The sequence below is a fragment of the Melospiza melodia genome, chromosome 10, assembly GCF_035770615.1.
Source record: "Melospiza melodia melodia isolate bMelMel2 chromosome 10, bMelMel2.pri, whole genome shotgun sequence".
In the NCBI taxonomy this organism is placed as follows: Eukaryota; Metazoa; Chordata; class Aves; order Passeriformes; family Passerellidae; genus Melospiza; species Melospiza melodia.
This window is the reverse complement of record NC_086203.1, coordinates 29,493,572-29,514,107: the sequence shown is the minus strand read 5'-3', so window position 1 is coordinate 29,514,107 and position 20,536 is coordinate 29,493,572. Positions and strand designations below refer to the sequence as shown.

The following is a 20,536-nucleotide window of genomic DNA, read 5'->3' as shown; positions in this document are numbered from 1 at the left end:
ACCTCTCTGCATCCAATTTTCTGCCAGCTCAGAAACTGTCAAAGCACATTTACAAAGACTTGGAACCAAATTTCAAAAATAGGTACCCCTAAGTACCGGAAGAAAAGTGCCTTTGTGTTCAGTAGAGCTAAGCAGAAAAAAAAAGAACACTGCTCTAAGTACTTTGTTATTATCTAAAATGCTGGGAAAGTAACCTGACAGTAAGCACAAAGAAAGGGGGAGAAATCAAGCTAATAAATAAAGCAGCGAAACAGTGAGTGAGCAGCAGGTAAATTAGAGCAATCCAGGCTAACACCAGGGTGACACAAACATTAATTAAAGGCTGACACCCTCCCTCAGAACAAAACACATGTGAGAGAATCATCATGGCACTGTAAGGAGGAATTAATCAAGGGTATGGCAGAGAGAGGAAGGCTCAGGACAGTCCTGGTGAGCTCCAGGACAGGTGATCCTACAACAACCAGTGACCAAGCAGGGCTTTGGAACCAGCTTTGCTGAGCCTCTGCAAACGCAAAACCTTCTCAAGAGCTGGTTCAGCTCCAGGAAAAAGGCACATCCCTCAAAAATCTCTGGGAATTTCTCCAGGAATGCTCTGAACGTTGCAGCTTGGGCTGAAAAGGTTAAACAAGGGCGCTTGCAGGAGATGGTTGTAGGGCTGGAATATGTTATTCTAATTATTTGTTAAATGGAGCGAGGGCTCAGCTGTAACACAACACCACTTTAATGGGATTTAAAGCTCCACTCCACCAAGGTTTAATTGAGCAGGGAGAGCTTAACACAGAGTGAAGGAAAACAACTTCCACCAGCAGCAGCTTTGAAGAGGAAAGGGGCAGAGCAAACCCCTGAGAAATTGTGCTTGGGCTGGGAGACACGGCCCAAGAGGAAAATGAATTTCACCTTGATGAACTCATTAACAATGGCCACAAACAGGGATTAATTTGGGCATTTCATGCCTGGCACATGAGCCATGGGGCACTCTGGCATTGGAGGGAGAAGCAGGGGTGTTTGAGCTCCAATGCCCAATTAATTTGGGTATTTCATGCCCGGCACATTAGAAGGGAAAGCAGAGGTGTTTGAGCTCCAAGGTGTGACGGGGATGCCTCACCTGCCAGGCACAGCATGACCGAGTGCAGCACCAGCAGCTCCCATAGCAACCTCATCTTCAGCTCCAGGGGCAGGGACAGCCCAGGAACCTCAGAGCAGAGCGGGGATCCTCGGCAACCTCAGGCCAGCTTCAGTCTGTAAAACAAAACACACGGCAAGGACATTCAGGGGTGCTCCTGCTGACAGCTCCTTCTTCCTTTCCAGGAGAGATGGATCTGAGGATCAACAAAGAAACTTCGGTAAATGTTGTACTGCACTAAGAATCTGCACGAATCTTACAGGTAAATGTTGACTTTCACATCTACCTGTAGGATTACACAATCATTTACACAATCATTCCCAGCAGTGGTTCGTGACCATTTCAGGTGTCTGGGTGGCAGGTGAGGATTGGGAGCTGTGAAACCTGGAGCTGCGAAATTTCTGCTGTCTCTTACCCTCAGGAGATTCACTCCCTGCCTCTCTGGGTGTAATTGGTGAACTCTGTAGATTAAGATGAAAATTGGAGTAATTTTCTTCTCTGTAACTTTTCTGTGCAAACATCATCCAGCAACACTTTGCAGGAAAGCTTCCCACACTGCTCAAGGAAAGGGACATTTTCCATTCCACCTCCATCCTCACTGCTCTAAAACTCTGTTTAAAAATCCACCTTAAAACATCTCCAGGTAAAAACCAATCTTTCCCTCACTCCCTATTACAGCCTGTAAATAATTAGAATTTGAGACTTTCTCAGCTGATCACTTTCACCATCCCCCTCTGAGCAATCCAAGAGGGAAAAAACGCCTTCATCTATGAAAGGAACCACTCCAGAGCAGGCATTTAAATATTAAAAATAAATAAATCAGGCCAGACACACATTCTTATAATTTATTCATCTCAGTGCAGACTGGAAGTTCAGGGGCCTTCGTGCTTACAAGACAAACTGCACGAGTAATAACAAGAGAGGGCTCTGCCTGCTTTTGTGAGCTAAAACTGGGAGAATTCTTTTAATAAAGTCAGGTTCAATGCTCTGGGAAGGTTGAGAATCTTTAGCCTCTGATCTGGAGATGCAGCTTTGAAGCAGGGAGAGATTAATTGCAGAAATTCATCTGTTCTCACACAGACTGATGGGGCGCGCTGGGGGCAGCACGAATGGCCAATCAATGAGTACTAAACTATTTAAGGCAGTGATTAGAGTATTAATTATTAATTTTGGAAGGAAAATGTCTATATTGATTGACATGGTGAAGCAGTTACACTGCTTATAGTGAACTCCAGAAATAATTATTTTTTTACCCTAAAGTCTTGACCTGTGGAAAAATATTAATTTTCCTCCAAGAACCAAATTCTCTTGATTATAACAACAGCTGCACAAGAGATTTCTACTAATTTTACACCAATTTAAGTGAAATTTGAGATAAATCTTGAATTTCAGCAGCTGCTGAAATTCTTCCTTGTTCTCTTTTTCCCACTAATCATTCCCATCAATGTTTCTCTTACAAATTAACCCCTACAAAGTTTCTCTTCCTTACCCTGCCTGGAGATGCTTCACAATTATTCTCCTGTCTCCCTGCAATGAGCAGAGCAATCACTCACAGCATTTGATACCTCATTAAAAAGACAAGGGGTTAATAAGCTTTTATAAATTTAACTTAGTGCCAGGAGCCTGAGGGAAGCACCCACAAAAAAATTCCCTACTTTTCCACAAATTCAAAAGAAATCCTGGATAGTCTTGAATTTATTACCCCTCTTGCCACAGCTGCCCTGACCCAGCATCCTTTTAGGGAAAGTTCTGGCTACTTAGGAGGGTTTGTAAACTCATTTTATGTGGCATTCACATTCTATGAAAAAATTCCTTTCCCCAGGATTTTTCTTCTGGGAAGATGAGAGGCCTCAGGAAAAACAAAAAAAGAAAAAAAAAAGAAAACAAAAAGAAAACAAAAAGAAAACAAAAAGAAAACAAAAAGAAAACAAAAAAAGAAAAGAAAAGAAAACAAAACAAACAAAACCCAAAACCAATTCTTATCTCATTTGCGTCTCCTGTGTTTTGCTCATATAAAATGTGTTTAGAAATTGTTTACCCAAAAGTAATTGTTTAATTAGTGTCCAGTGTAAGTTATTTTAACTCATTGGCCAATTAAGGCCAAGCTGTAACAAGAATCTAAAAAAAAAAATATCACAAATTTTCATTTTTATCTTTTTAGCATTCCGTAAATATCTTTTCTGTATTCTTTAATATAATATAGTATAATAAAGTAATAAATTAACCTTCTAAAAACATAGACTCAACTACATCACTTCTGCCTTTGTCAGGGCTCCCTGCAAATACAATAATTTTATTTCTTTTTCTACTCAGGAAATAATGCTTCTCTCAGCATTTTAAACACTGGTACAAAGCATTTCAAAGTTACTAACTTTGAATTAGTTTCCAGCTTGCAAAGATATTAAAAGTAGCAGGCTCTGTCCTTCCTCTCATTGAGTTTTGACACAATCACTGGATCTCAATTTTTCAGCAAAAAAGAAAAGTTATGCTAAAAATACAGAATTGGGAATTGGGAATACAGAATTGTGGAATGGTTTGGGTTGGAAGGGACCTTAAATCCCCCCAGTGCCATGGCAGGGACACCTCCCACTGTCCCACCATGTGGAATGTCCCCTCCAATGTCCACCCTGGCCTTGGGCACTGCCAGGGATCCAGGGGCAGCCCCAGCTGCTCTGGGCAATAAACACATTTTAAGTCGCATGAAAAATCTGAAAGTTTTCCATTATTATGTTCAGTAATTCAGCAGGTGCTGCAGAGAACAAGCAGAGGGTCCTGCCCGTGCTCCAGAGCAAAGTTTGCACTCCCTGATGCTGCACAGGGCAATGCGGGACAGAAAGCTCCCCCAAAGAGAAACGATGCCTGTCTGGCCACAAACAGCCCTGAAGAGTAAATGAGATGATTACCACTGCAAATATTTTCCTAGGGTTAAATGATGGTGGCTCTCAAGGCAGGGCTGCAATTCCATTTCTCGTGCTAGTTCCCTATTTCACATGTGAATGAGTCCAATTCTCAGAATGTTTCCCTGTAAGTATTTCTGCTGCTCACATCAGCAGGGCCTTTGTTCAGAGCTCTGCAAGAACTGTTCAAACACATTGACTTTTTATGGCAGCAGCTTTAGGAAAAGCAACATTTGTGCACAAGCAAAAGGTGGATAATTGAAAAGATCCTTCCCATTCCTAAATGTTTCCTGACTACCAAATCCCAGGGGAGCTCGTGCTGCTGCTGAAGGCCTGAAAACTCACAAAGTTTAATATTTCATTTCCAGAAGCAAGCAGAGGCAGTTCCAGCAGTACACAAGTTATTTTTTCGAGATGAAAATGAGATTGCTGAGCCTCAGTCTGGAAGTGCAGCCCATTAGAAACCCCAGTGCCACCACACGTGTGCAGATGTCTTTTCAACTTCACTTCTGGCAAGGCAGCCATTGCAAATTCTTTTGAAAGGCACCTTTGCTCCTAATTGGATTCTGCCAAAGAAACTTGACTCTAAGAGCTCTGACTGCAGGCAGGTAGGATGGGGAAAAGAAAGTGTGGAGTAGAAATATTTGTGGAGAATTTTTCTGCATTTGTGGGCACGGCTGCGTGAGTAATTTCGCTTGGATGTTTCATGATTAGCACTTCTGCAAAAGCAAAATAGAAATTAAAATCCTGAGGCTGATATATCTATGAAAAATGCTTTGTAAGAAAAATTTGTACTATGTGACCTGTTAGTTTTGTGAATATTCTGAAGGAAAACCTGCAGGACACACCTAAGGTTGATGCCTTAGGATTTCAGCTTTTTATTTTTCATCTATCAGCTTTTCAGCTTTTTTTATTTTTCATCTATCTTTAGTGTGTAACTCCAAACCCCACACTCAGTGTGAGCTGCTGCTTCCCCATTTGGGGCAGACACAACAATTCCTCTGCAGGCCTGGCAATCAAGGACACCTCACTGCCTCAGGGCCCAGAGATGGGAACAAAAGGGAGTTGGGGGAGCAAACTTGGCATCTGTAATTGGCAGAATAACCCCCAGATTAAAGCTGTAATTGGCGGATTAACCCCCAATATGCAAATGGACCAAACTTATAACTTTCACACTTATAAAAGTGTGCAAACCTGTGACGCATCATCCATTTTTGGGTGTGGTCCCTGCGGCCGCCCTAAACGTACCTGAAGGCATGTTCAATAAATAGAACAGCTTTTTATTCCTTTAATTCTGCCTGGTCTCTGGTTTTAGGTAATCCCAAAAAGGCACCAAGAGAGCAGGAGCAGCCTCAGCATCAGCTCCCATTTAGCTGTGCCCACTGGTGTGCTGCAGAGTGCCAGCTCTGCTCAGCTGGCAGATAAATCACTGCTAATGAAGCGTGCTGCACAGACAGACAGACAGCAACAGGCATCCTTTAATCACCTCGGCTCAGGAGGGGCTGGGGGAGCACAAAGCACTCGGCACTAATGGGGGGCTCGTTAGGCTGGAAGTGATGCGGCCCTGGGGCTGCCACAGGGGTGACCCCGGGGCAGGAGCAGGGAATTCACTGCTTCCCTCCACCCCGACATCAATTCACTCTGCCAAAAGCTCCTCGGTGGCACCCAGCTTCTGGCACGGAGCAGGCAAAGGAGGCTGTTCCCAAAATGACGGAAAATTGATTTATCTGTGGAAGGAACTGAGCGGAGCTGTTCCAGAGGAGCAGCACCTGGGCACAGGCATGGCCCAGACCCAGCAAAGCTCAGCCCTGTAACCAAAACGCAGCAAAACTCAGGTTTGTAACCCAAATACAGCAAAACTCAGCCCTGTAACCCAAATGCAGCAAAACTCAGCCTTGTAACCCAAATGCAGCAAAACTCAGCCTTGTAACCCAAATGCAGCAAAACTCAGCCTTGTAACCCAAATGCAGCAAAGCTCAGCCCTGTAACCCAAATCCAGGAAAACTCAGCACTGTAACCCAAATCCAGGAAAACTCAGCCCTGTAACCCCAGCAAAACTCAGCACTGTAACCCAAACCCAGCAAAGCTCAGCCCTGTAACCCAAATCCAGCAAAACTCAGCCTTGGAACCCAGACCCAGCAAAGCTCAGCCTTGTAACCCAGACCCAGCTCAGAGCCCCGTGCTAAGCCAAGCCTGTGTGCCAGGAGAGCCCAGGCTCTCTCCAGCAGCTGCAATCAGTGACCTGCAAAGCTCAGCATCCAAAAATAGAAGGTGCCTGAAAGAAATGTCCCCAAAAGTGCAAATTTCACAGCAGTACTTCTTTGACGTATACACATTGGTTTTTTTCAGCACTCAAAGAAAAAGTTGGTTTTTTGGTGGTTTTTTTTGTGTTTTTTTTTTTTTATTTTATTCTGTGGGAGTTGTTTTTTTTGGTCGTTGTAAGTTCTTAGATAAACAATAATTTTCCCTTTTGTGTAAGGAAAAACAAACCAAAGGGGGTTTTGAAAAGAAGGGTGGGGGAGATGGAGGGCAGTGGGCACACGCCTGTGGCAGCTCCCACTGAACTCTCCTCACTCTCACAGCACCTCTGGCACTCCCTGGTCTGGCTCAGACCTGAAATGATCCCTCCTGGAGCTGGACTGACACACAATTCCCACCCCGTGCCTGTAAATGGGAATCACAGAATGTCCCAGGCCCCAACAATCCCACTCTGTCCCTCAGAGTGTTTTCCAAATGGCAAAATCCACTCTGGGCTTTCCCCCATTCTGAATTCCAGGCAAAATCCAGTCCCAAAAATGACTTGTGTGAGAAAACAATGTCAGATTTCACACTGCGCTCCCTCTGGGCTCTCACTCCCATTCCCTGGATAGAGATCTCATTTCCCTGGGCTGGGGAAGCCACAGCAGCTGCACAGACAGAATTTCCCAGCCCAGCCATTTGTCCTTGTCAGGCCTTGGGAGAGCTGTGCCCCAGCCACGTCCTGGCTGTCACATCCATCCCATCCAGTGAACACAGCTCCAGCAGCACCAGCAGAGATTCCTGATGATGAGATTCACTCAGGAAGAGCCCACAGCCACGAATTACAACCTCTGCAGTTTAAGTACTGATTATTCCAGTGAGTTTTTTTGTAAATTCTCCCTAATTCATGCTCATCCCACATATTCCCAGTAACCCAGCAGCGGGACAGACAGGGAGAGGCTTCTGTGCTGCTGGAATTACAGAATTAAGGCTGGGGGTGTTAATTAGGGCTCACTGTTTATTGTTCTGCCTTCCCCATGGAAATCCCTCTCAGCAGCACCATCCCTTTCTGACTGGGTATGGAAGCAACATTCCCAGTTTATCTTTGTGCAGAACATAAAGCCACAGGTTAAAACCTGATTTGGAGGGACTGGATTATACCTTTAACAGTCACAGGTGACCCCGCACCACTGAAAACTCCTTGGAAGCAAAAATCCACCCTAAACACAAATATTCCCAGCTGAGCCACAAATTCCTTGAATCACAGCACAGTTTTCCACAGGAAAAATAAAAAGTAATTAAACGTTTTTAATCACCAGGCACTAAGTGCACCATCACACTCCTCACTCTGTGTCTCGCCCTCAGGAAACTCAGAATTGCCCTGGAAAACCTGGATAATGCGAGGATAAATCATCGCCAGGGAGGGAGAGGGGGAGGCTGGAGACAAGTCTGAATTAAGGCTGGGGGTGTTAATTAGGGCTCACTGTTCATTGTTCTGCCTTTCCCATCAAGGATGGATTGGGAAATGCTCACCTGAGGCAGCAGCAGCTCTCAGAGAGCATCCACACACAAACAGCCACAAACTCTGAGGAGCTCAATTCCAACAAGGAGCAACATTATCATAATAAAAAGCTACAAGCAGTGAAACTTCCCAGCCTGGCATTTCCTACAAATTAGAATTTATCCTCTTTTAGAGAGACTTTTACTAAAGATTGTCTGGATCAGTTACCTTAAAACTCACCAATTTAAAGCCAATTTCCACCTTCACCAAGTGACATTTTCAGTGCTGTGTTTTGGGAGATTAAAGCGAGGGGCTATCCCATGCAGCCAAGCAATAAATTATAAACCTCAAAAGATGCCAGCTTTAGGGAGAGTAAAATAACTCAAAACAGCAACAAATATTTGAGTTGGGATTCCCTAAGTCCAGTTCTTCTCTCCTAACTGCATCACCAGCCCATCAGCAGCAGAAGTGGTCTGCAAGGACCATTATAGATCCAATTTTGCTTTTTTCTGACAGCAAAGCTCCCAGTGAGAGCCCTGGATTAGAGCTCAGCCCCTCCTGGTCTCCATGCAGCCTTTGAGCAAACCCCTTAATGCAAAAAAAAAAAAAAAAGTTGTCTGACTGGAATATCCAACTGCAGCTGACTTTGGAGCAGAAATTTCCTACAGAAATAAAATTTCCTACAGAAATAAAATTTCCCACAGAAATAAATTTTCCCACAGAAAGAAGGGTTAATTGAGGGCTGCCTCAGTTTGGGAGAATGCTGCACCAGGGGAACCAGGCTGCCAAGGGAGTTCCTGTTATCCCTAAATCACTGCTCTGAGATAAGGAATCAAGGCAGTTTCACTCTCCAAACAAACTGAGATAAGCAACATTCAAAGTTATCATTCCCTTTTGGATAGGTCCCAAAATCCAGATTATCAGACAGTGAAATCTTGTCCAGGAGACAAAAAAAAATGATGTGAAAATATTGAAGATATTTCTGTATCATCTCCAAAATCAGCATCTTAATGACACTTTACTTTTCACTTAGAGAAAAATCCCTTTGATTTCAAAGACAAAAGGAGAGTTTTCTCCACAGGGAGGTTCCAGTGGACACACACACAAACCTGCTGAAAAATGCTTTGCCTTCCTTCAGAGGCACAAATTGGAGCTTTCTTAGGAGCATAAAATGGAACTTGGAGAAGAAAAACAGCAAGGAAGTTTGTTAACTTTGAGAAGCTGGTGAGAAGGCAGCTCTCTGTGTATTCCTGGGAACAGAGGCTATCAAAACAACAATTCCCTCATCACCTATTACTGGCAGAAGGCTTCCAACCCAGATAATTGAGATGCTTGGACCTCAAATGTTTTTTAACTGTTTTGTTGAATCCAAAAATCATCTAGGGAACGGAAAAAAAATAAGCCTCACCAATCATTTTGATATCCCCGTTACATGAATATTTAGTGTTTTGTTTCCCCTTCCAAGTTTATTTTAAAGATTGCCTGGAACTGAGGGAGCTGGGGATGCTGAGCGAGGAGAGGAGCAGGGGCTGGGGAGATATGAGAGCAGAAGAAAGGAGAAACACCTCTACACTTTGCCCATTTTATACGGAATTAATTTTCATTAATTCCATTAATTTTATTTTATATGGAATTAATTTTTATTAATTCCATCAATTTTAATTTTATATGGAATTAGGAGCTCCCAGGCTGTGCTGGAGCTGGAATGTGTTTCTCAGAGGGGCCAAGCTGGAGCTGGGGCTGCTCTGCTCCATCCTCCAGGCTGGGCAGGACACGGTGCCAGTCCAAACCCAGCCCAGAGGATGTTCCAGAGAACCACACCAGGGCTGCCATGCCACAGACATCTTTTCATGAAAATCCTTTCTTAGGATTTTTTCCTCCTGAGAAGCTGAGAAGATTCAAGAACAGCAGATTTTGGGGGCTTGGCGTGGAAAGACAAGCAGCTCTGCCGCTCAGGCCCTGATGCGGTTTGGGTTATTCTGGGTTGGAATTCAGGGCACAAATAGGCTCCAGAAGAGACCAAAGTGGTGTCCCAGCACACAGCACCTTTGTTGGCAGCTCCAAACCCCACAAGTGCAGCTGGGAGCTGCCATGGGCACAGCAGAGCCTGCCTGCCTGCTGTGGGCACAGATTGTGGCTGTCGTGGGGACATCGCACCTGGGAGCTCCTTGGAGGTGCTGGGCCAGGAAATCCCTGTGAGAGATGATTTAAAAGCTGTGGCTGAACGGGAGCAGGGCAGGAGCTCGTGGTTGTCCCAGGGGAGGTGACCCATCCCCGTGCTGTGACCTGGCAGCAGAGCAAAGTGACTCTGGTGCCACCTCCCTGCAATCCCTGCTGCTGCTCGGTACCCACAACACCATCCTCCCGCTCTGATTTAATTACCAAACATAAAAGGAAATAAAACTTGGGAGTGAAAACAAAGAAATTGCTCTGGGTGTAATTGATGGGAGCTGTTCTCCAGCAGAGCACCATAAAGTGCCTGTTTACAATCCCTATTAGAGGGCTGCACACACACTGCCATTTCCCCACTCTGAACTATGCAGATTACATGAAATTACTGCCTCTTCCTGCCTCTGCCATATGTTATAGAACAGTGTGGATTTTTTTAAAGACATCCTTGCAATAAGTGTAGGAAAAATTAATAAATAATTAAATAAGGGTCCTGTGAGCTCCCTCATTGCCAGGGGCTCTCAGGCTGGGCTGTGCTGAGCAGCTGGCAGAGGTAGCCAGGGAAGGGGTGCTGCACACAGCTTTGTTTTCAGTCTGGAACATCAGTTATTGAAGGAATCCAGCCCCTGGCCAGACAAACAAGGAGCATCTCCACAGCTGATAACGAGCCCAGCTCCATCAGGCATCTCAGGAATGGCTGCACCAGGGTTTATTGGGATCACACAAAGCCCTTGGTTTGCAAGGCCAAGTCGGGCTTGGAGCAACCAAGCCGGAAGGAGCTGAGCTTTAAGGTCCCTTCCAGCCCAAACCATTCTGTGATTTTGGGAATCCATCCCCCTCCAGGCTGCAGAGAGGCACAGCTGGACCCCATAAAAGCCACACATCCCAGTGCTGTGTCAAACCACCAATTTTAATACCCTTAAAATGCTAATTGCCAACATTTCAACCTCGGTCTGCCTCTTAACTTTAGGTGCCAACTTATTTCCAGCCATAGTTGGTATTTCCCACTTTTCCTTCTGCATAGATGGAGCTGTCAGCTCAAATTTAATACATCCAATATTTGGCAAAATTTCTTTGTGATGTCTGAGCAATTGTGGGACAATTTCTTAAAAAAAATAAATAAATTGCAACATCTTGAATTGAAGATAAAATCAAAGTTCCAAACCAGGAAACAGAGCATGGAATTAGAACATTAGGATTGAGAAAGAGATGAGTAAAAAATGTCCAGATGAAATTTGGGGTGGGAGGGAGGAGCGTGAGCAGGCACTGGAGCAAAGCTGCCAGGAGACCCCAAAGGCACCAGAGACTGAGATTCCAGCTGGGAACAGGGGAACAGCCCCACACCCATCACAGTCATCCCCTGCCATGGAATTAAAGGGAAATTCTGGTGGCTAGATAAGGATTTACTGCGTGCAGTAAAACTCCAGTTGTACAACTGAAGTTACAGCAGCAGAGTGTTAATTTATCTGCTGTTCACACAGTTAAAGCAGTGACTGGGAGCTAAAACCAGGGAGCAGAAATCACCCAGTTTATGGCCCCTATTAGTTCCAAGGGGCTTTGGATAAAACCAAACTGGAAATAACAGAAATATCACCAGATGGAAGAAAAAAGTTATCAATATCTGCATCATCTAATTGATCAGTTAAATCAATTCTAAGTATAGGATACCCATTGAAAAAGAAATACACACATTATAAACCTTCACCAACATTTAACCAGAAGCCCTTTTTAATTTTATTTTAATTAAAGCACAATGATTACATTCCCCTGTATTTTATGACTGCCACTTTATCAACGGGAGCTCCATAAAATACCCAAAGTAAGCAAGAAGTTATAGATAAAAAAGGAAAAACAAGTATTTCAATTGAGAGAATTATTCCTTCCTCTTAATTTTCTTTTTAAATCACTGCACAAGAGACAACATCCCAGTAAAGGCACAGCAGGCGCTGAAAACTGAATTGTTTTGAGTCAGGAAATATAAAAATGTTTAATTTCAGCCTACAAAGTTGCTGGTTTTTAAATGTCCCTCAGTTTATCTGTCTGTTCCTTCTGCACAAGTTCTCCAGCCCAGCAGCCCTCAGACTTGGAGGCTGTAAAGATATTAAACTTTACACAAAGTTCAATTACTTTCAGAAAGCCCAGTCTGCCTTTAAACCCAGATGTGAAACGATTCTGATGGAGATGTGGCCATTGGCTGTTTCCACATTTTCCTTCAGAGAAATGTTCCTCCAGCTGACCAGGAGGTTCAGAGAAACCATTAAAAACCCCACACGGGGGTTAATTTGAATGCAGTTAAAAATTCAGGCAACTTCCACCAATCCTGACCTCCATTTGGAATGGACTGGAGGAACTCCATCAGGAAGATCTCCTCCTGCCAGTGCCACCCCAGCCACAGCAAGGGCACCTTCCACTGTCCCAGGGTGCTGCAGCCTGGCCTTGGGCACTGCCAGGGATCCACAGCTGCTCTGGGAATTCCATTCCAGTCCATCACCACCCTCATTCCTTCCCAATATCCCATCCATCCCTGCCCTCTGGCAGTGGGAGCCATTCCCTGGCTCCTGTCCCTCCATCCCTTGTCCCCAGTCCCTCTGCAGCTCTCCTGGAGCCCCTTCAGGCCCTGCAAGGCCTCCGAGCTCTCCTGGAGCTGCTCCTCTCCAGGTGAGCACCCCCAGCTCTGCCCTTGGAGCATCTCCATGGTCTCCCCTGGACTCCTTCTCCATGGCTTTGATATTTTGGGGTCCCAGAGCTGGAGGTGCCTCCAGTGCCCAGCCCACAGCTGACCCCAAACAGACCTTTCAAACAGAAAGGAGCTGAACACAACCATCCTGAGAGTCTGCCTCCACACATTTCCCAAAAATGTTCATTTCCAGAGCATGGCCCAGAGCAGCCCACCAAAGCTGTAACAACACTCAGCCTGGGGACAGATCCAAGTAATTTGGTCAAAAAGAGCAGGAAACACAAGTTTTTGGTTGTAGCGCCAGAGGAAAAAGGCTCTGGAGATGTTTCCTGACGTGCTGGCAGCTGCTCTGAGAGCGATGCTGCACAGCAGCTCCTGATGGAAACCCACAGTGACGGTGCTTACACAGCTTCACACGGGTAACACCCAGCAGGGCCTGGCAAAAACAGCATTCAGGGCAGTGACAGGCTCAGAGGAAACTCTAACAGCAAGCACAGAGATCCCTCTGGAGATTTCTTGTGGGAAAATCACGCTAAACCCCAGTATTGACATAAGGTTAAAAGATATTCTAAATCAATTGACATTTAAGGCTGCGGCAGTGTTAGCATGTCTGGAAAATGCAAAAACCTTGTTAACCCCCTTGTATCAGTCTTCAGCTTGAAAATGCTGCCTCCATTTGATACTGGGAAGGAGATATCCAATACAATCAGGAGGTTTTAACCTGCTAAGAACCAGGCACACAGTGCATTTTCATGTTAGCATAGGCTGCAATCCCCACTCTCATAAACCAGCTGGGGATTTCTCCCTGGCCTTCCTGCCTCTCTTGCTCATCCAGAGGAAGCTGGAAGGAGCTAATGAGAAATAACCTTTACAGTGTCACCCCAATATTCCTCATTTCTGTGGGCTCCCAGCTGTTTCCCTCTGAGGCTGCAGCCCATCCCTGCTTTAGGAGCTGTGGTGTTCAGCCCTCCCAGCCCTGCAGAGGGTTTGAATTGTTTCCTGTTCCTCCCATCTGGGATGTGGTCACCAAGCTGTCTCTACTGCTTCCACCCCACTAAAGCCCATTGTGGTTTAATGCCCCTGCACCCTCCCGTCCTGGGAGCACACACAGACACAGACACACAGCTTCATCAAATCTCCTCAAATCCATCATTTATAGCCAGGGAAGTTCATCAGCCACCTAACCTCATTAGCTTCTCATGCCCCACTTGCAAAACTTCAGAGATCCTTCCAGAGTTATTTATGAAATCCCTGAGAGGGGAAATAAATTCTAAACAAGTTGTATTTTAAACTGGTGCGCAGGAACTGACCCTGAACCCAACCTGTGCAAACTCCAGCCCTTTGCTCCTTAATGGATTAATTTTTTCAAAGCTCAGCTTTAAAAAATGTCAAATAATCCTTTTAGAAACCCTCAGGAAGACTGGACAAATTAACTTCACAGTTGAAGGGCTATAGCAAATAAACTCAGCATCCAAAACCATCGCAACAATTAGCATGTAACAAATAACAAACATCACAATTCCCTAAGCCACATCCCCCGAGTTTTTAGCTAAAAATAGAAGGTTCCTGCCCAAATCAGTGCACCTGTCAAGTTAGGAAGATAAATGAAATTGTGTTTAAATAAACATGTGACACAACATAGTTTTAATTCCCACGCTGCCTCAATCGCACAGTTCACAGTAATCTCAGCTCAGTTTTTTAACACATGAAGGATTTATCAGTGCAGCCTAATCCAGCCTGGTTTGGGGCTTGGGGTTTCTTTTCAGGGAGCCCTGCAGGATGTGCAGCTGCAGTGCAGGAGGTGCTGCTGCCCCTGCCAGCTCGGCTCTGTCCCCTCCTGCTCCCTGCAATGTCACCAAAGCTCAAAGTGGCACAAAATGCACAAAATGCCACACAGCTGCGGCACAAAATGTGGCACAAAAACCCCAGAGCTCTCTGTGAGCTGCAGCTGCCTGGTTTGGCCAGGCAGAGAATTCAGGGATTTTACCTAGCAGGACACCAGCTCTGCTCTGTCACAAGTCCCAGGACAGCAATATCTGTGCTCAGGTTCCTGAGGGAAATCTCAGCTGGGACTTGAGTTTTGTCACAGATCTCACACAGTAATCCATAAAGATGAAAGCTGCAGAGAGCCAGAGCAGTTTTATAACATCTCTTAGCACAAATGCAACATGACACGAGCTCTCAGGGCTGTTTGTTGAGATGCAGCTCGTGTGGGTTTTCATTACTTTAATACCACTTTGCTCTTCCCCTCGCTAGCACGGTTTCACCTGCTATATGTGCTTATTGTGAGGGGTTTGCTACTCCCTGAGCTTGGCACAGCTTTTGGAAAAAGCCTGGAACAGCAACAACAGGCTGTGTTTCCCTCAGGGCCCAGCAGGTTCCTGCCCAGCATCCCAGCTCCTGTGCCAGCAACAGCCAGAGCTGGCACAAAACCCACTCCAGCAGAGTGCCAGGGCAGCTGGGCAGGGACCTGGGGCAGGAGGAACCTGCATTAAACACATGGCACTGCCTGCAGCTCACACAGAGGTGGTTTGGGCTCTGCCGAAGCACAGGGTCTCGTCACTAAAGACATTTACCCCAATCTGGGAGGGTGAAATCTGTGAGAGCATCACCCGCACACCACCAAGCTCTTGTGCCCTAAAAGTACTCTGCACATCCCTGGCATCTGCAGGGAACTCTCAGAACTTTGGGTTCCTAAAGCAAAGCTTAGAATTAAACACAGGGTTTGATGTGAGACATTGGAAAAGCCTTCCAAACTCAGCTGCTAGAAGTGAGAATGTGGATTTATAGTTTAAACCAGAGACACGTTTAGTGGAGGAAAGTTTAGAGTATTAGAGTTTAAGATACAGAAAAAATAAAATTAGTTACAAAGGTAAATAAGAAGTTTAGAATGCAGTACTGTAGGCTTGTGTGTCATAACAGGATTGGCTAAGAAAGCTGACAGTGTAGCATGGGACCATAAGACAAAATATTTAAGAATTGGGTCAAAACCATAAATATCCTTGTTGGCAGTGTTTTATTGGTCAGTAAGTCCTTAAAAGGTCTCGCAACTAGAAGTTTTGTGACCTTCTGAACCATGTTGTAAAGATGTGAGCTGAACTCCCCCTTCCCGCCTATGCAGAAGATAAGAAAATAAACCACATAATCTAAAAATTTCACAAGTCCTGTCTCTAACTCATTCAAAATTCCTTCCAAAATCCCCATAACATTCACTGTGTACTTCATGTACATCATTTTTTCTCACTGATATTGACCAAAGCCTGCCCAGAAAACAGCCAAGATCCTGTCTTTTCCTCAGGCAAATGGAATGGTAGCATTCCATTCCCACACCTCTGCAATGGTACCACTCACCACCAGCATCTGCTTTTTAATCTAGTTCTTAGCTGATACAGATATTTTTAAACACATTTAAATACCAAAAAGCAGCTAAAGGCAATTAATTTCCTCTCAAACACCTCTTCTCACTGCAAACCACTGAGGTTTCATAATCCCTGGCACAGTCACTCAGCAGTGCCTGTGGCAGCTGTTCCCACATTGCTCCCAGTGGCCTCACACTCGATATTTCCCCACACAGGGCACATCCACACCTCAGCACGAGGCTGTTCCTGTGCACCCAGATTGCCTTGTTGACATTTCCTTTGCAGAGCACTCGAGTTCCATCCCCTGGCACAGGGTTTCCTTCTGGCGAGCCCCAAATTTGCTTTCTTTAGTCCCTCTGCCAACTGCCTGGGACACTCACCCTGCTCTGTCCTTAAAAACCTGCATTGCTGCTTTTGGTATCTTGCTATGAGTCCCTTTATCCCTTTGGTCTCCTCCTGAGGCTTCTCTCTGAGTTTAAATCACCATTTTTCCATGCTCAGATCCAGGCTGGTAATGGTGCAGCCCTTTGCTGTGTAAGGGAACTGCTGAATGGGTTCCTTGAGAACACCCTGGGACATTTCCATGCTGTTCTCCCCAGTTAAATCCAAGGAGAACATTCCCTGCCCTCACCCTGGGACATTTCCATGCTCTGCTTTTCTCTGCTTTCACCTGGTGCCTGTCCAGGACAAAAAGTGTCTGCAGAAAGATCCCCTGCAGGATTTCCTGCAGCTCCCCTGCTCCTCAAATCAAAGCAATTGCAGCTCTGAGGTTTGAGCTTTAGCCCAAAACCCAGGGACAGGACATTAAACCCAGGTGTGACAGGCACAGGGAACTGCAGAGTGGCATTTCCTAAGGCCACACAATGTCCCCAAAAATCCATTTACCCAAGACACCCCGTTATCAATCCCCAATGTCACTGTGAGCTGCAAGGCATTGCAAAAACCCAAAATGGGGCAAGACCCAAAACGTGAGGCTGGATTTAGAGCTGTTGGCTGCTGCTCTTGGCCAGAGTGTCGAGGAGGCTGCAGCACATGGATCAGGGGAGAAGGAAGCGCTCCACCAATTTCTGAACCATTTTTAGGAATAAAAGCAAATACTTGAAGGTTTCAACCATTTACCCCACAACTCTGATTTCTGCTTCCATAACACTCCAAGGAAACAAAGTGAAAAGTCTTCCTGGGCAAAGCACATCCTTCTCTGAGCTCACTCCTCAGCATTTAAATGAAAGAAATGAATATTAAAGCCACACAGCTCAGAAGTTTGAAAGCACAGGTGAAAGGCATCAGCCATTGCACTGTCCCACCCCTCTGTCTCATTAACTCCAATCAAAGCTGCTCTCTCCACAAGGAAATTCTATACTCTACCAGAGAATGCAACAGCCAGGAAAATTCTACTTTTGCCAGATAGTTTTTCCTCTTTTTGTGCCTGCTGTACCTGGCTGAGCTGCTGCTGCTCCTCCTGAAGAGCTTTAGTGCTGCTGGGCTCTGGGGTGACGCAGTGCCATCCTGCTCGGGGACACCTCTGACTCCTGCACGAGCTCTCTGGTCCTGAGGAGGGGCAATTCCCTTAAAGAATCAATGCTGAGCCTCTAAAAGAGCCCAGAACTGCTGAGCTTTGAGCAGAGGATTCTGTCTCGGCAGCAAAGAGAGGAGGGCAGAAGCAGCCAGGGGAGAGAGTTGGGCTGTGCAGGGATGCTCTGTGAGGCAGCAGGGATGCAGGAGCTCCACAGCCCTGCCTCATGCCTGCTGCTCTGCCCTCAGCTGGGCTGTGCAGGAGAGGCCTCTCCCTGCCCTGCGTCCCTGGGGAGCAGCAGCAGCTGAGCCCTGCTGGAGGGAGGGAGCCAAGGGGAGCATCCTCAGGGCAGGCAAAATGCAGAACACGAGCCCTGCCACAGCCTCCATCCTGTCTGCACAGGAGGGGAGTGGAGAACTATAGCCATGATATTTTCTGAAAAATCCTTTCCTTAGGATTTTTCCTCCTGAGAAGCTGAGAGGCCTCAGGAACAAAATGTAAACAATGGTTATCTGCTGCTCTGCAGAATGGAATGCAACAGGTGCATCTGTGGCCAGTCACAGCCTGCTGGCTCAGACTCTGAGTCACAAGCCTTTGTTATCATTCTTTGCTACTCTATTCTTAGCCAGCCTTCTGATAAAATCCTTCCTTCTATTATTTTAGTATAGTTTTAATGTAATATATATCATAAAATAATAAATCAGCCTTCTGAAACATGGAGTCAGATCCTGGTCTCTTCCCCCATCCTGAGACCCCTGTGAACACGGTCACAGTGAACCCCTGTGTTTAATCAGGTTGCTGCCTGTGCTGGAAGCAGGGATGGAGCTGCAGCCCCACCTTGCTTCCCTCTGCCTCAACCTTTACTTCATCTCTGTTTGAACTTGTGGAGCAGACTCCCCTTGAAGCCTCCAAAGACCCCAACAGAAAACATTTTCTCAGGATTTTCTTGAAGTGAGGGCAGCTGCACAGATGTTTCCTCCTCCCCTCAACCCACAGGTTTGTTGCTTTACAGATATTTTGTTTGGGCACCACATTCACCAGTTCCTAAGGTCAATGCAACAAATATTTAAACAAATATTTAATTGTCACTCTTATCTTTAAGCAAGCAGATTCTTTCCCCAGGGTCCTTGTGAAACCCCTGCACAGCCCCAGGAGTGACACAGGGACTGAATTTGCTCCCATGGATGTGCCCAAACATCAGACAGGAGAAATAGGGAAGGAAAGGTCTGGAAGGGGAATTGCTGCAGGACACCTGCAGAGTCCATCCCAAGCCAGAGGATGCCCAAGGACACAGATCCCAGACTCAGCACAGAGGAAATGGGAATTTCCTGTTTGAAGGAATTGCTTCCAAGCCTTCAGCAAAAGCTCTATTTATTTTATGCAATATAAACTGGAATAAAGCAAAGCTCCAGGAAAGGCTGTGATGGACAAACAGACCAACACCCACCTCCATCCAACCCACACAGCCTCCACATGGGAGTGCTGCACATGAACTTCTTTATCATATACAGCAAAACACATATTTCAATTTTGTTCCCATGCCATTTAGATATTTCTGCATTTGGCTATTACAAAATAAAAATTATTCCATTTTTAATGTAAGATTCCGAAACTGCAGCTTTTACAAAGATAACCATGCTCTTATTATAACTTTATGCAAATTGCCACGGATCCAGTGAATTCAATTAACTGAATTGAATTCCAATTTGCAGAGAAGCCTGGTCCAATAATTCAAAAACTGCATTTCTTGAACAGTTCTTAGTTGGCCAGTGCTTACAAATCTGTCATTTCTATTTGGACTATTGTTCCAGAGCTGTCAGCACACACATTTCATAGAAACCACGAGATGCCCACAAAAACAGGTTAATTAAGGAGTTCTCATACATCCCAGTCACATTAACAAGCAGACCCCAGAGCAAACAAAAAATGAAGCAAATCAAAATATCCTGGAGTATTTATTCCATAATAAAATGGAAATAAAGGCTTTAATTGCCTTCAAGTTCTATTCAGTCTTCATTTCCTCAGCAATTGCACAGACTCAGATGTTATTGTTCCTTGGGCTGGGCTCACTGAGGTGCCCTGTGATTTGTTCCTAAATGCTGGCAGTAATTAGCAAACAGAATTCCTTCCAGCTCTGCCTGTCCCTGGTGGGATGGATCCCCTGGAAACAGCCCATCAAAGGCTGGAAAAGTTGTAACTTTAAATGCTGTGATGTCTCAATGATTCCTTTAAGGTGGAACGGACGCGGTAAAGGAGGTGTTATTGCAAAGAGAGCAGAGATTCATCATTAAATCATTCCATATGTACAAGAACCATCCCCAGAGGGGGAACTGATGGATCCTGTGACAGAGAACACTCTGAGAGGAGGGAGAAAACAGGGAAAAAAAGCCAACTGCATTAAGGGATGCAAAAGGAAGTGCTGAAGCCACTGAACAAACCACAGCAATCTCATCTAACAACGTTTGGAACCCCTTATTTTGTAAGGCTGGGGAGAGCAATGGATGCTGCCAATATTGGAGCAGTGCGGCAATGCCTGGGGAGGCTGAGAGGGAGGCAGGAATTATTTACATTAACACAAACACCACGAAATTGGGGACGGAGCTGCTCCCTTCTCTGGGCAGCATCACCCTGGCTGTGCTCCCTCCCGCACCCCTCCTGGATAAAGCAAAATAATTCCTTTCCTAAAAGTAAAACCCTCCCCTCAAAGCAACTTTACACCCAGAAAACTTGGCTAGAACTGCTGTGGTTTCCCAAATTCTGTGTTTTTCAGTTTCTGTCTCTGTGATCAAGGGTAGATTTTCCTGTTGGGAGCAAATCAGCTTTGCAGTGACATTTCTGTCCTTGCCTGAAGGAGCCTGTGCTCCTGGAGAGTCTGAGAGTGAGGAAATTAAAACCAAAATAATTAAGGAATCCAGGTGAGGAAAAGCTGATCCTGTGATTAATAAATGACACCAATTTGGGACTTGGTGTACATCCAGTTGGAACTCAATGATCTTTAATGTCCCTTCCAACCCAAACCCTTTTGAGAGTCTGAAAAATAAGTGAGGAATAAGGTGAGG

The 20,536-nt window shown here is 45.4% G+C and overlaps 1 protein-coding gene across 2 annotated transcripts in view; it reads right to left on the bottom strand.

Annotated features, from left to right (window-relative positions):
* The window catches only part of LOC134422679 (contactin-4), a 259,070-nt gene that overhangs the window by 125,974 nt on the left and 112,560 nt on the right, over positions 1–20,536 (bottom strand). For both annotated transcript variants that reach the window (XM_063165043.1, XM_063165044.1), the window contains exon 3: positions 1,106–1,239. In XM_063165043.1, coding sequence (XP_063021113.1) covers positions 1,106–1,160 — 55 coding nt within the window. In that variant the 5' untranslated portion in view covers positions 1,161–1,239. The remainder of the gene's footprint in view (positions 1–1,105; positions 1,240–20,536) is intronic.